General features: G+C 43.9%; 1 protein-coding gene across 1 annotated transcript in view; it reads right to left on the reverse strand.

The window, feature by feature from the left end:
- Positions 1-3,690: 3,690 nt before the first annotated feature.
- The window catches only part of PCNXL2 (pecanex-like 2 (Drosophila)), a gene marked incomplete at its 5' end in the record, with an annotated part of 17,869 nt that continues 7,081 nt past the window's right edge, over positions 3,691-14,478 (reverse strand). Inside the window, 5 exons of the mRNA XM_009708811.1 lie at positions 3,691-4,185; positions 6,278-6,726; positions 11,289-11,473; positions 12,509-12,783; positions 13,105-13,335. Of these exons, the coding sequence (XP_009707113.1) occupies positions 4,012-4,185; positions 6,278-6,726; positions 11,289-11,473; positions 12,509-12,783; positions 13,105-13,335 (1,314 nt within the window). The remainder of the gene's footprint in view (positions 4,186-6,277; positions 6,727-11,288; positions 11,474-12,508; positions 12,784-13,104; positions 13,336-14,478) is intronic.

Raw genomic sequence — 14,478 nt, forward strand, 5'->3', positions numbered from 1 at the left:
ACTTGCTGTGGTGGGAAGCAGCCAGGCTGGAGGCCGAGGGCTTGCCAACATACCTGGTGGAGGTGAGCACTTCGGCAGCCTTCGGTTGGCTTTGGTAAAATGCTACTAAAAGTCTTTTTACCAGATCTTCGGGCCATGTTTCACCCTTAGGAGTGTACCACCTGGCTTTTACTGTATGATGTAAACTAGAGCCTGTTAGTGAAAGGAAAGTTTAGGAAGACAAAATGGGAGGAGGGATAAGTATCCCACATTTTTGCAAGGGCTGAAGCAGTGTGTTTGTGCTTGTTTTACCGTATACTCGTCCTCCTTCCCGTAGCCTGCTGTACTGTGTGCGTTCCTCTCTGGTTGCGAGGGCCCCACCGAGCCAGCGTGGATAAAGTCACTCCCGCTATTTCTTTTCAGCAGTGGTGATTTATCTGGGGTTAAGCTGGGGAGGGGTAGATAGGGCCTCCATCTCTCCATCCCTTCTGACATTTCTATGAAAGAACCGCGTGCACCAAATGCTCTTGTGGATTGAGTGCTTGATTTCCTCACGGGATGCGTTCAGCTTGCTCGTGAGACAGGAGGGTCACTGCTTTCAGGTTGCAGAAACAAGAAGGTTCTGGGCTGGCTGAATGGGCATCAGGCAAGCTTCTGCCTTCAGCCCCTGCTGAGTAAGTGGCCTCTGCAGCTCTGGAAAATTTCAAGCATAGCACCTGAATCTTCAGAACTGACACCAAGTGGGACTGGATATAAAAGGTACTTAAGTGTTGGGGGTGGCCATCCTTCCTGCATCACAGCTGGGGTAAGAGGTCAGACATGTAATGGAGGCAAACCGTTCAGCCTGAGTGATGGCATTACACATGTGAAACCTATCATCAGTGCCACCGCTGGCTTAAAAGCAGTGAAAGTTGCCTTTGCTTTTCATTCAGGGCCCAAAACTGCCCAGTAAGTGGGGTTCCTGAGGTGTTACAGACACCTCCATCTTGCAACTCTGAAGATTTGTGAGGCTAAGGATCGAGCTGCTTAGGTCTTTCAGGAATAAAAGTAGGGCTTAAAGCCTTTGTGTATCTTTAGGCACCGGTGCTGAGAATAGCATTCCTATGGGCTTGGGTGCCTTTCGGTGCTACGCAAAGCTGTTCTGAGCAGCTTACTGCTGAAATTAGGCCTTGTGTAAAGGTTAGGTACCTATTTGTTAGCTTTGTGTGCATCAGAACCTTAAATGCATCCTCCATCATGTACAGAGTAATTGGGTCGATCTCTACCTCATGCAAACATGGGGGGGAGGGTCTAAGATGTGTTTAATCAATACAACCTCATGCCTCGTTCAGGTTTTATGTCTAACTATCATGTACGATTGTCCTGTAGGATTGGCCCATATTTAAAAACACTGCCTATAGCAGTAGTCTTATTAGTAACAGCAGATTATCTCCAAAACTGTGGAGAAATGTAATGTGGGAGCATTTGTGCCCTCAGCTTCGATTTATTTCTTGTCTTTGTTACTGTTGTTAATGGTCACTCTTGGGTTTTTTCAACCCACTATGCTACAGTAACGGCTTTAAGGCAAAATAAGACACGACTATGAAAAGGAACTCATTTTTGAATCTTACCTTGACTGCTGCTCTGCCCTGTGCCTCAAACAAAGGAGCTAGGACACAGCTTTTCTGACAGCCACCCTGTGCAGCAGGAGGCTGGACTGGAACTAAGTCAGGGACTGTGAGGCAGCTGCGTTATCTTTGGGTGCACGACCGAAGGCTGTGGAGGTGGCAGAGTCTCTTCCAGAAGATGGTGGTGGTGCTGGGCCTCGGTCCGCGCTAAGCACAGTGGCTTGCTGCTGGAAGGATTTGTGTAGCTGTCTCCCAATCTGGTTTAGTATGCTTGAGTTGGATACATAGAATAATTTAGGCTCGTTCAGACTACTGGAGTTACTTATTTTTGATGGAAATTAATTGAAGCTTAAGTTAACGATGTGAAAGTTGGAGGCCTGAGTGAGGCTAACTGAATATGGGAAAGGTTTTTAGTGCTTTCCACAGCGCCCTGTTTGCCCTCCCTCCACGCGAGGCAGGGTTTGGGAAGACAAAGCAGTGACGGTTTATCTTAGTGGACTGCCACGCAAAAGCCCCCAAGGCAGAAATGGGGCTGGTGGCCATTAGTAAGAGCCCTCCACCTACCTCTATAACCTCTCTCCTTCGTTTGTGAGGAAGCACTTCATGAGCAGGGTGGTGGGAGGAGAGGTAGAATCTGCCAGAAAGGATCAGAAGGGAGCAGCTGAATTCAGTTTCCTCTTCTATATCACACCTGGATGCTGGAGGAGACTTAGTAGGGTCCACGCTGCCCTGCTGACCATGTGTCTTGGGGCCGTACATGAATACTCTGCTTTTGCCCTTGCAAACATGAGCAGAATTTTGCCTTCCTTGTGCTAAGCTTTATAAATAGTGAATTTATCAAGACCTGAAGTGAAAGAAAAACAATAGATTTCTCAATTTCATAAGACACAAAGCAAGCGAAAACAATTGGCAATAAAAAAGAAAACCCAAAAACTGCTGCCACACAAAACATACTTGGATCATTTTATTTGCACTAGGTGTTATTTAGTTCTACTGCTTAAGTCTTAAGTGTGGCACAGTAGGAAGCTCAGAATGCAACTGTGTATGGCCTAACAGTAATGAGACTTAGCTACAGCATCTCTTGTTAAATCGTTCTTGTTAATTGGGACAAGTCAGCCTGGCTGCACATCATTGTGTTGAGAATTAGAAACAATCCATGGTAGCTACAGTAAAGAGGAACAGCAAGACACCAATAGCTGCAATTTTTTTAATTAAAAAAAAAATAAAATAAATGAGGAGAACGCGCATGTGTGTTTTGACGCTATAGTAGAGGAAGGATTTGTTGTAGCCTTTTGGCTTTCAAAGTAGTCATGCATTCCTGTAAATCAGTGTTTCTCAAACTTTGTGAAAGCATGGCCTCCCTCTTTTGCATCATCTGTCTTTATGCAACTATTAAATTGGCAGCAGCTCAGTTTCTCTGGGGGAGGGAAATCAGAATGCTCTGTAATTACTGGCTACAAGTGTTTATGGACCATTAAAGGCATTCAGCCCTTCCCTTCCTAATACAAACACTTCCAGACAGTAATTGCAGCCTGCTTTGTGCTTCCCTGGCCTTGAGGAGGATTCCCCTGGGCCCTTTTGCAACTCCCAAGGGGGCTGTTGCCTGGAATTTGAGAAACACTGCTGTCTGTAAATCAAACAGGAGCATGAGGTAATACCTAAGAGCAGCTGTTTATGCAAAGCTGCTTTCTTTGCAAATAAGGTGCACCATATGCTCTGAAGGCTTTGCATGCACTGGATACTTTCTTTTCTCACACTTGACTTTTGTTAATCTGTGTAGCATGGCTCGTTCACGCAGTATTTCAGTATGGCTGCATGCAATATATCAGTCTGTGATGCTATGTTGCTATTCAGAATTACCACCTGCGTAACTTGTTAAAGAAAAAAGAAAGAGATTTGCTGTTGGAAAAAAAAATAATCAGATTTAGCTCTAATGTTACAGTACATGTTATACTGTCCTTTTATGTATTCATTGCTTCTGTTCAAAGTTGCCTTTTGCTACATGTTATATATCAAATGCCAATCAGTTTGCATGCAATCAGCTGTTTAGTTATGGCAGGAAAGAGATGCCTTGTGTGCTTTTCACTGAGATGTATTAATACCTCCCACTGTAGTCATTCGTGATTGCAACCGTTCCAGGGGAAGGAACGTTAAACAGGTTGTATTCATTGTTCTGGGATTTACAAGAACCTGAGATGAAGTGGCACTCTGTGTTTTTTCAGGACATCTTCCACCCCTACCTATGCCAAGGCCTTTAGCTGAGGACTATCTGCCCCACAGTATTCTTGTGTAGAAGTTAGAAAAATAAACATTTGGAGGTTGCTTGTTACATGTGAAAGAACCTAAACCTACGTGCAGCTCCCTGACCTAACTCTGTCTTTATGTCATTCTAAGAAGCACGTGGCCCTTGCGTTAGGACTACTCCTTACTGCTCCTCAGACAGGCTTTGCTGAGAAGCGGTGTCTTCCAGGGCCATGTCTTCTTGGCTGGCCCTTCTGCACTCCACGTTCCGACTCATGAATATGGCGTGGGCTGGGCCTGCCTCTCGCCGCGGTCGAGGTTCCGTAGCATCGGTTGCTTCGCAGGTCTCGGTGAGTTGCTGGAAAGAAAGAAAGAAAAAGTCAACTAGTTTAGGAAGTTTCAAAGTAACACTTCAGCTATTTTTTGAAGTGACAGGTGAAAAAAAGTTAAAAATTGATGTAGGAATATCGTTCTGTGAAACTGCATGGGATTCTTAACATGCATTATTCACAAGGGACTTCTGAAGAGGTACTTGTCACACTTTGTGTAACACATAAATGTGGAGAGAAAAGGAGACCAGGAGCTAGAGGTTTAGTACCACAGATGTACACATAGAGAGAGCTGTACAATAACTTGGATTGAGAAGGACTTCTGGAGGTCATCCAGTCCAAACTGCTGCTCCAAGCAGGGCTGACTTCTTAAAAGTTAAATCGGGTTGCTCTGGGGCTTGTTTTATACACCAAATTTTAAATCCAACTTACAAAGAAACCTTTTCATCAAAACTGGAATGCAGTTATCAATCTGAAAATGTTACGCGCAATGTCACCCCGTAGTAAGGAGTCCATTAGTATAAAGACTTTCCAGAACTGTGCTAACATTTAAATGAAACGCTTCCTCCTTACCGCTTTCAATCAAACAGGCACCTGGACTCTGAGCAGTTCCTTTGGCCAGGACTCACCTCGTTGGAATTTAGCCATGTAGTCTCAGAGTATCATCTAGGCTGTCAACGGTTGGCAGAGCGATACGAGTGTCCCGGGGAAGATTTCTTTCTGACAACTGTAAGGATGGAGTGGATTGTCCTCTCCACTGACTACAGAGCCCACACCAACAATCTGCTGAGACTTCATGCCCAAATTTTAGATGGCTTAAAGTTAGACGAGGTGAATCCTACCATTAGTACTCAGTATTGCAGACTGGCTGAGTTCTTGCAAATGAGGCTATAAACTCTTGAGAGCTGGAATTGTGCCTTGTCATCTGATATGTTCAGCTGTACATAGAAATGTTATTAATGCTCATTAGAGTAATAAAGCAGGACTGGACCCAGATGAGTAATGTTCAGTCAACTTCTGTTGAAGTTCATGGCAAACCTCCAGGGAACTATACCATACATGGTATTTTTGGGTTGACAGCCAAATACACACACGTTAAGGAGCCTTTTTCACTTGAGGTTTGGAGAATTCTTTGAAAATGAGGGAAGTTATACACAATTCAGTATGATAGTAGCAGAAAAGTGTCTTGGACTTTCCATGTCCACAATCTTCCCTTGTTGCCAATTTGGTTTCCATTTTAACAGGCCAAATGCAAAAGTTTGGTCTTAATTAATTAATTAATTGTCACTCAACCTCTAGTTGCAGTCGCCCTTTATCTCTAGTCTGTCTTCTCGCATTACTGCTCTGTAGTGCTGAGGTGAAAGGTTCAGAATTCAGGACAGCAACTGATGCCAACCAAAGTTAAATAAATATACTTCAGTGGACAATAACACAATAACACTATTCTGTGCATTGTTAGATCTAGGGAAGATGGGAAGAGAACTGGGAACCTACTGGGAAGAGGGCTGGAAGTTCTTTGTGTGTACTGTTTTGCTGTTTGTTAGAAAATGCTGAATCACAGGGCATGCGGGTTTCCTTTGGGAAATATTTCCTACAGGCTTCCTTTGACTAACCCTTTCAGCAACAACATTGTCAGGTCCTGGACTGAATTTCTGGTCAGAGAGAGGGACAGAACAAGTGCACTCTTCAGTGGGAACCGTTCCTCTTTCTACAAATAATTAAGTCCTGCGTTAGTAAGCAAGGAAGGAGCTCTTTAGTCTGCTTATGATGGTATTTGTCACCTGGGCTGCAGAAAATGGAGACCTAAGGCCCTGGTGTGAGTGAAAGAAAGAGGGGACTTTGCCCCAGTTTATAATTTCAGGTGCGTGCTTAAGAGCCAACCTGTCACTTACTTACAAATACATGTGTCTCATGTACACAGTAGTATTAAACAGTCTCATTTTCGTTGCAGTGCACCAAAATCCAGAACAAATACCAAAATCCTGACTTTCTTTTGAAAAATACTATTTTTGGACCAGCAAGGAAGAAGAAACCCAACAGTGGTGAGACCAGATCAAGAACCTGACAGGAGAGCAGTACAGCAGCTGACGCTTAGTCCTGCGATTTTGCCTTCAGCCTTACCCGAGTTGCTTGACTTGCGGCTCTAGCAGATGGACCCATGGCGATATTCATACTGCTGGATGACTGGGTGTCACTGGTGTTACCTCCGTCCGCAGCCGAGAGCCCAGAAATCACCAAAGCACTTGAAAAACTTCTCTTGCCGAAGAGCAGGCTGAGAGTTGAGCTGGTGGAAGAGGCCAGACTGGACCTGAGCATTGCCGCAGCACGGTCCTGCACAGTCAGCTGGCCAGCAACAGGAACAGCGGGGGACTGGGAGAACACGGATGTTGCCGAGTTGTGGAATGACAGCTGACTGCTAGAAAGCCTTTGGGCAATTTCGTGGGCAGATGTAGATGTTTGGATGAAAGGCTGGCGGCTTTCCGCAATTGGTCCAGAGTGACTTGAAGCAGGGGGCCTTTGGTTTAAAGCAGTGTGTGCCTGGACAGACTGACTCCTGGGTTTTCTCCTGCCTTTAAAAGAAAGATTAATAGATTTAAGTAAGTGGCATCCTGATGAACTCCACGCTATTGACAGTGTCCCTTGTGTACATATTACTACTGGCATATTATTACTGGTTTTATCAGCATTAAGAATCCCAAGAATAACAGAAATAAATTGCTAAAACCTATGAACCCTGCTGTATTTTCCACTACAGGGGTTCTGGCTTTTGGTCAGAATAGCTCCAGTGGTTCTGCACCGAGTCAAAAGAGAGGAAAATGAGAAGACACCTCAAGGAACGTACTCTCATCACAGGCTCACGCCTATTCTGCCACGTACATTTTAACCTGCCCAGTGAATGATTATGGCATTGCTGTAATTCCACTCCCCTTTCACAACCACACTAAAGTAGGGGATGTTGAATATCCACCTTAAATGGCTTGGTATAATTAAATGCAAAAATAAAACCAAAAAACTGTGAGTTAGAACAATGGTGCATTAAAAAGAATTATTCCTGCATATAGAAAAAAAATGAGAGTTCAGCCAAGTGGAAGGCTACAGCATTAAAGCCACAAGACAGTTTTGAAGACTAATGTTAAACTACATCTGAGTTCCAAGAGTGATGTTTACAGTCGATGTGACCACCTCTAGGCAGGGCCGGTGGGCTGTTGGAGGTCCGAATGAGACCCACAAGAGGCTCTCGCCCCGTTCTGTGAAGCATCTAGATGCAGCTGCTGTTGGAGACAGAGGGTGGATAGCATCAGCTATTCTGACATGCCTGCACAACTTCTGTCTTCCTGTACATACACACTCCCATTTTTAACATTTATATCAACGCCTGACATCATTCAAACAAATCATTTCTGTATGTATTACGCTTGCATATTTAAATAGGCATAGACTGAAAAACAAATGAACTTACTGGTCAGTGAACCCACCAGATACCTGCTTGCCCCCGGCACCCTGCAGATGGCATGCAGTGGGCTGGTGTGTGCCACAGGCCCCAAAAGAGGTCACTGGTTCTGCAGACAGGCTCTGACCCAGGCCGACCCAGCAAATACCCAGTCACACCGGTGCCTGCTTGGCTTTTTTGCTTTCCAGGAAACTCCAAACATTAACACAAGCTGGCGTTTTGATTTCCTAGCTATAGCTGTGGGGTAGAGTTGATGCCAGAAAATCTGTTGAGAGCCATCAACACAGAAACAAGTTTCTTCTGGCAGGCATTTCCAGGTTGTTGGTAATTTTTTATTTTTTTGCTTTGATTTTACCCAATACCCAAGCTATGGAGGGGAGGGAAGCACTGAAACTCCTCCAGATACTGAAATTTTGCAGGCATAAAGGAATATAAATCTCAGACTATCTTCTAGTAGCATGACTGTTTGCTGAATTCAGGAGGGTTCCAGTAACGCAGAATTTCCTATCCAAGCTACTTACATTATACAGCTGAAACGCGCTGGTTTACACCCACAGACCTGCTTTCCAGAGGCCGGTGTCATTAGCCCCATTTTTCAGATGCCGAAGCAAAGAGAATTCGGGTAACCTGGCACAGAGTCAGATGGCAGAGCTGGGCCACAGCCAAACTGGAGCTCTTTTAGCTGCACTAAAACCTTGTTGGCTTGGCAAGCACTGGCCACTTTGGCACCCCACTTTTACAACGTATCTTTAGTTCTACTTTTATAGTCCAAACAATAAATAAAAATATATTTCCTGAGATGGCATGCAAAGCAGCATTCTCTGTAATAAGAGCCCCGAGATCTCTGCTTTGAGAGCAATGGGAGAGACGCCCATGGCTCCTGTGTGCCGCGGTGGCCGCGTCCCCAGCCCTTCGGAGGAGATCCATCGGGACGGCCCGCGCTGGGACAGGGGCCAGGCCGGCTGCTGCGCTGGCCACCGAGCACCCGTCTGGCCTCTGCGGGGATTCAGGTTCTTCAAACTCCGGGGTTTTGTTTAAGTGCTTTGGTTTCTACATCTGATGGTTATTTTAATATGTCACCCTTTTGAAATAAAAAGAAGGGACTGGAATAAAGAACAGAGGGGCTGTGGTGTGTTAGTTTGTGCAGGGGCTAACGTGGCCAAACATCTGTTTGTGATTTAAATTGCCAAGCTGACCCCTGTCCAAAAGTATTCTATATTCGTCCCAAATGCAGTGGTTTGAGCGTTGGACAGGAGACCACCCGCGTCTACACATAAATAGCTCTGTCCCTGAAAACACTTAGGAAACAAAGGCTGTTCTATAAACTGCGTCATGAAATAAGGACACTTTGGGGGAGAACCCCACACATTTCCGAGGCTCCTGATTTTGGTCGCACTTTTACATAGGGCTTTCACTGCATTTTGCAGACGGGGTGGCACCAGGCTGCACAATGAATTATGAAATATGAAAACATTAAATGCACTTGATACGTAGATTGTGAGTCTAGAAGGGATTGCTGTGATCATCTCATCCGCTGTGCTATATAGCATGGGCCATAGAACTTTCTGGAATTAATTCCTGTATGGTATTATTAATTACTACTGTGATTTTTAAGAAATGCATCTGGTATCTCCAGTCATGGAGGATCCATCTGAACCCTTAGTCACTTGTTTCACTGTTTATTTACTCACTGTTAAAAATGTGCTCTTGATTTCAAACCTGAATTTTTTTAGCTTTGTTATACCCAAGTCTGCTCAAATCGACGGTCTTTGGTCACCTTTTCTTGCCCAGGTAAGTACTTACAGACTATGATCAAAGCACCTCTTAAAATATAAATTGTTTGAAAGCTCTTAATCTTTCACTACAGGATGTATTTCCCAGATCTTTGATCATTTTTTGGCTCTTCTTTGAACTTCTTCCAAATTAAAAATGTCTTTCTTAAATGAGGGCAGTAGGCCTGTGTGTGGTAGGCCAACAGTGTCCTGAACCAAACTCAGATTGACAGACACGCGTTACCCAACCCAGGTCACCCCATTCGCTCTGTTTTTTTAACAACAGGCATACCGTTAGTTCCTTCCCAGTCCTCTGGTATCACCTTAGTGTCCTGATACTTACTGATGATCAAACGGAGCTTGCTTTTTAACCAGCTCTCTTAAAAACCTTCTTGAATGAGAATCATTTGGATTTGCTCAATTAAGCGTATAGCTTTGATAGCCACTCTTTCATGTTCTCTGTAGCTGTTAGGATGGAAGGAACTGCTTCATGATCAGATCACAGAAACAGATCATCTGCATTTTTCCCAATACAAACCAGACATTTCTTCTCTCATTTCTACATATTGGCAGCTCTGCCTTTCCATATAGCGATGGATCGAGACCACTGTTAGGATTTCTTTTGCTTCTAACACTCTCTAAAAATAAACAGCCACAAACCCACTTTCATCTCTTTGTCCCTAATGACACTAGCCAGAAACTTCTCCTTGTTTCATTCTCTTTCTCTCACCAGCGGTCTCTCGGGACTGAATACTGATTTGCATTTGCTATTTTCCACTTCCTTGCATTTGTTGTACATTCCTTCATTTTACCTCAAAGCCAGGTTGCTTTTCTTAACTAAGCGTGACCTTCTCTCTTGATTGTGGTTTTCTGGGCACCCGGTACGTTCTTTTCAACAACTCACAATTAACTTTCATTATGGTATGCCATGCTCAGGATCATTATTTTACAATTAAGTTTGCCATTCTGATTACCGTACTGTCAAGTTATGAGTATGCACATGGGGATTCCTCTAACGCTAGACTCCATTAAAAGCAGCAGTTATTTTATTCTTGCAACATGATTTATATTCAGGGCAAGATTTTCTCCAGTCCTGTCCATTATCTTTAATGACAGGTCAAAATGATCTAATGGGAAACAAACATGTGCCATACCCCTCTAGTTCTCTGCCTTAAGTTATACAGTAATACCACAACTTGTTGAAAGTTTGAGTTAATTGGCTTTACATTACAAGTCCTGATCCCACAGCGACAGGTCTCGCAGCGACCCACCGCGAAACTTAATGTATATTTCCAATGTGAAGGCCAGAAGTTCTGCCTTGTGAATGTGTCTGAAGTGCTTCTGAATCCATAATTTAAAATGAGAAGGGCTCAGCTGTTAGCTGACAGAATGATTGGCAACCTTTAATTTTCTCTTGGTAACTGCCGTATAGACGTAAGAAATTGTTTCCTATTTGTTTGTTCTCCACATGTGCTAATGAACAGCCAAACCAATTCCTCAAATAAATTGTCATGGTCCTTCCAGGATAATTAAGTTTTTTGCATACTTTTACTTCTGCTGTTCCCAGCCAACAGTAAGCACAGGTGCACCGTGGTACGGGCTCCCTGTGTCACGCGTGTAGACTCCCTCCCATCTCCATTTCTCATTCTGGCATTTTTAGTGGCACCTCCTCCTCCAAAAGTTACACATAAAGGAGTTTAATGGTGGAACGTTTGGTGAATCACATTTGTCTTATACCCTCCCAGTAAATACCTGGAACAGTATCAGGAAGCCATCTCCTTCCTACTTGTCCTTGGTCATTAGGAAAGACAAAGCTCGCTCTTTCTAAAACTAGTTTTGCACTGGATATAAGCATGCCCCAAAAGCCTACGCAGCCCCTGAGGAGAAGAGTGTAGAGAAAGCCAAGTACCTGCACGCTGGTGGACCTCTTGAGATGCAGCCTGCAACTGAGGGGTTCCATCCCTGGTGGGCTGTGAGCTACTGCTCTGGCTTGAATTGCCTGTTGAATTGTTGCTAGACGAAGACCCCCCTCCACTATCCACCTCTTCAACGTTGCCTCTCTCGTGGTGAGCTGCATGGCAGTCCTTCCGCATTCTGTTTATAGGAACACACACGTGGTCAGTCATTGATTATGCACAGAAATTTGTGCCACCAATGCTAGGTACCCTCAAAATATGTAATTGTACTGTCTCGTACTGCTGCAGGTCTTTTGACGTTTTATGAGATGACAAAGATGATGATGTGGTAAGCTTACTTGGAACAAAATTGTATACAGCACAAACCAACTCTTTCCTTGTCTGTGTTAAGTGGCTTAGGAGCCCTGGAAGACCTTAGGACTCTTTATGTAATGTTACTGGTCTCTGAAGATCAACTTTTGCATGAGGTGGCCAAGTAGCAAAGAAGAGGAATGGGCTGGAGGGAGCTCAGTGGGAAGGAGCTGCCGGGTGGGAAACGAGCACATTAAGCCACTAGATTTAATCTTGGCATTTTAGCCCAAGTCTTAGCATGCAAGCTGGCTCCCATAGTCGCTCCATGGTCCCCTGGCCTCCCCTCAGCCACAGCAGCGACAGGGCAGGGAACGAGGGAACGAGAGTGAGTTATTGCTGTATGAAAAGCGGACGTAGGAACGAGAGATGGGATGTGCGAGATACTGATCATGCATACCTAGGGGAAGTCGGGCAGTTTTGGTGGATAGGAAGTACAGCGTTAGATGTGTTTTGGTCAAGAACGACGACTTGGGGATGATCATCTATACTGCCAAAGCTTTGGAGCATAACCCGCCAACACATTCACTCATGTTCTGACACGTCACTGAGTTACAGAAAAGATACCCTTACTTACAAGGCATAAACAGGAAAATTCCCTGGAATAAGGGAAATGTCTGTAGTGCTAAGTGATTTGATAATGAATCTTAGGTAGATAATGTAGAAAGCTTTGTTTAGAAGCCATGAATGAGTTAATGAATTTGCTTTCTGCTATATCTGTAGGGCTCTTTTGTTATATTCCAAGTTATTCACAATTAATTTTTTACTAATATATAGCAGTATGGAATTACTCTCTTTTAACAGAAAATACAGTGGCACCGAGACTGCAGGGTGTCTATCTGCATAGCCAAAATTTAACACCTACCTTAACCATTTGGATCTGAACCACTTTTTAATGTTGTCCAAACTGAGAGGACCCCCCCAAATGTTCCTCAGTTGGCTGTGTGTCCCAAGGTACGAGGTGGTTAAAGGGGAAACGTACATTGGATATCCCAGTGGCTGATCACATGAAGAATTAATTAAGTTCCGCAAGACCTGTTTATTGTTCTGGATACTTCCTCTCTCGGGGTTACGATTGCGTAAGAAAATCAGTTCCTGCTGCTGCCCAGCCCAGAGCCCTCTGACGCACTCCTTGTTGACCTACAGGGAGGTTAAAAACATGCAGATGATGTGAAAATGTTTGCTACTTAAGATGCAGAACTACGCGATTAAGGTAGAATGGCAGCAGCTGTGTGTGCAAACACCTCATGTCTTTGCACCAACAGGTTTTAGAAACTTTTGCAGCTGCTGCCTGGTAAAGCCTGGAATGTCATTTCAGATAACACGGCTGCAAAATGGAAGTCAACCGAAGAGAGCTCTCCATAACTACAATCAAACTCTCCTTTTGGCTAGATTACTCAGAAATAATACTAGTTTCCACAGCCCTAAATTACTGCAAGATTAGAAAGATGGTACATGTACCTTGATAACCTTGAAGCTCAAGTAGCTTTTGTGCAGCATGATAACTTTATATTCGTCTGCTCCTTCGTCTACCACGTGTCTCAGGGTTAGCAGCTCCTCTCTGTTGGAGAGCACCGCGCTGCGCCAGGCTGGGTCCCCTTCGTGACAAATCACCACCTTTTCCTCAAAAGATTGGATCGCTTCATACAAAACTGCTGGGTCCTCATACTCATCTGGGCAGGTGAACTGGTCCTGGTAGTACAGGAAAAAGTATTGAAGAAGTCAGGTATATTTGTGAAAACACAAAAACTATTAACCATAAGCAAAATCCTGGTTTTCGAACAGTTGCCAGCTGACCCCTCAAGTGACTTGCCATTTGACACAGCGTGTCTTTGGGGAGGCAGAACAATTAATTTAGCAGTAATGTAAAAAGGTACGATTTTTGTTTTATTGTAACCGGACAAAATTTTTATTGTAACTGGACAAAGACACTTGGAGAATGCCAGCTTATCTACTTTCCTTTTATAAAGTGGGAAACCACGGGAGGCAGAGCTTTTGGGTAAGCTGGAGGGAGATTGGAATCACCCGGGGCGTTCCACAGTTCTTGTGGAAATCCTTATTTTTATTCACAAAAGAGCACCAACAAAAGCACAGACTGGGAATCCATCAGCAGATGATCACAATATTGTGTTACTATTTTAGGCGTCACGCAGCAACACCGCCAGCGATAACATTCATAAAATTATTGTATCAAATTCTCAGATACTATTTCACAGCAGTTCCACTTCAGTTACGTTCAGAGCAATTATAAATATCACGCATGATAAAAGCATATGATACTAAATCATAGCATGCCAGAGCAAGAGCAAAATCAACTGCAAGCTATACAGCAGTTGACCTGAAGAAATGGGGGCAACTTCAACGGAGGCGTGCCAGATTTTTACAAGTGAAAACAGAACGGGGTCAGAAACAGCCTGACATATTCAAACAAACAGCCGTGACACTAACCCTTCAAACCACTCTCCTCTCAGCCGTGTCTTTTAACACACGGAAGCGTTACGTGTGTATTGCCATTCACGAAAGGACTGATAAATTAGCAATGAAATCAGTCTAAGCAATGCATTTCTTTTCAGTCTAGAAACCATCTTTATAGTGTCCACGCAAGTAAAACATGACATGACCATCAGTTTTGTTTTGATGAAAAATGCAGGGTCAAGCTCTGAATGGTTTCAAATGGGCAGGTAGAGGGTACAGAAAAGAAAGTCAAGTGAATGCCAAATAAGCAAACACCAAAGCTTTGCCATTTTGGTTAAGGAAGTTTCTCAGAAGGCAGCAACAAGTACTCCATTTCCCTCTTTTTTTTTTCTTCAAACAGTTTCTAAGGTTTCCTGTCTT

The sequence above is a fragment of the Cariama cristata genome, unplaced genomic scaffold (assembly GCF_000690535.1).
Source record: "Cariama cristata isolate BGI_N322 unplaced genomic scaffold, ASM69053v1 scaffold2861, whole genome shotgun sequence".
NCBI classification, from domain to species: domain Eukaryota; kingdom Metazoa; phylum Chordata; class Aves; order Cariamiformes; family Cariamidae; genus Cariama; species Cariama cristata.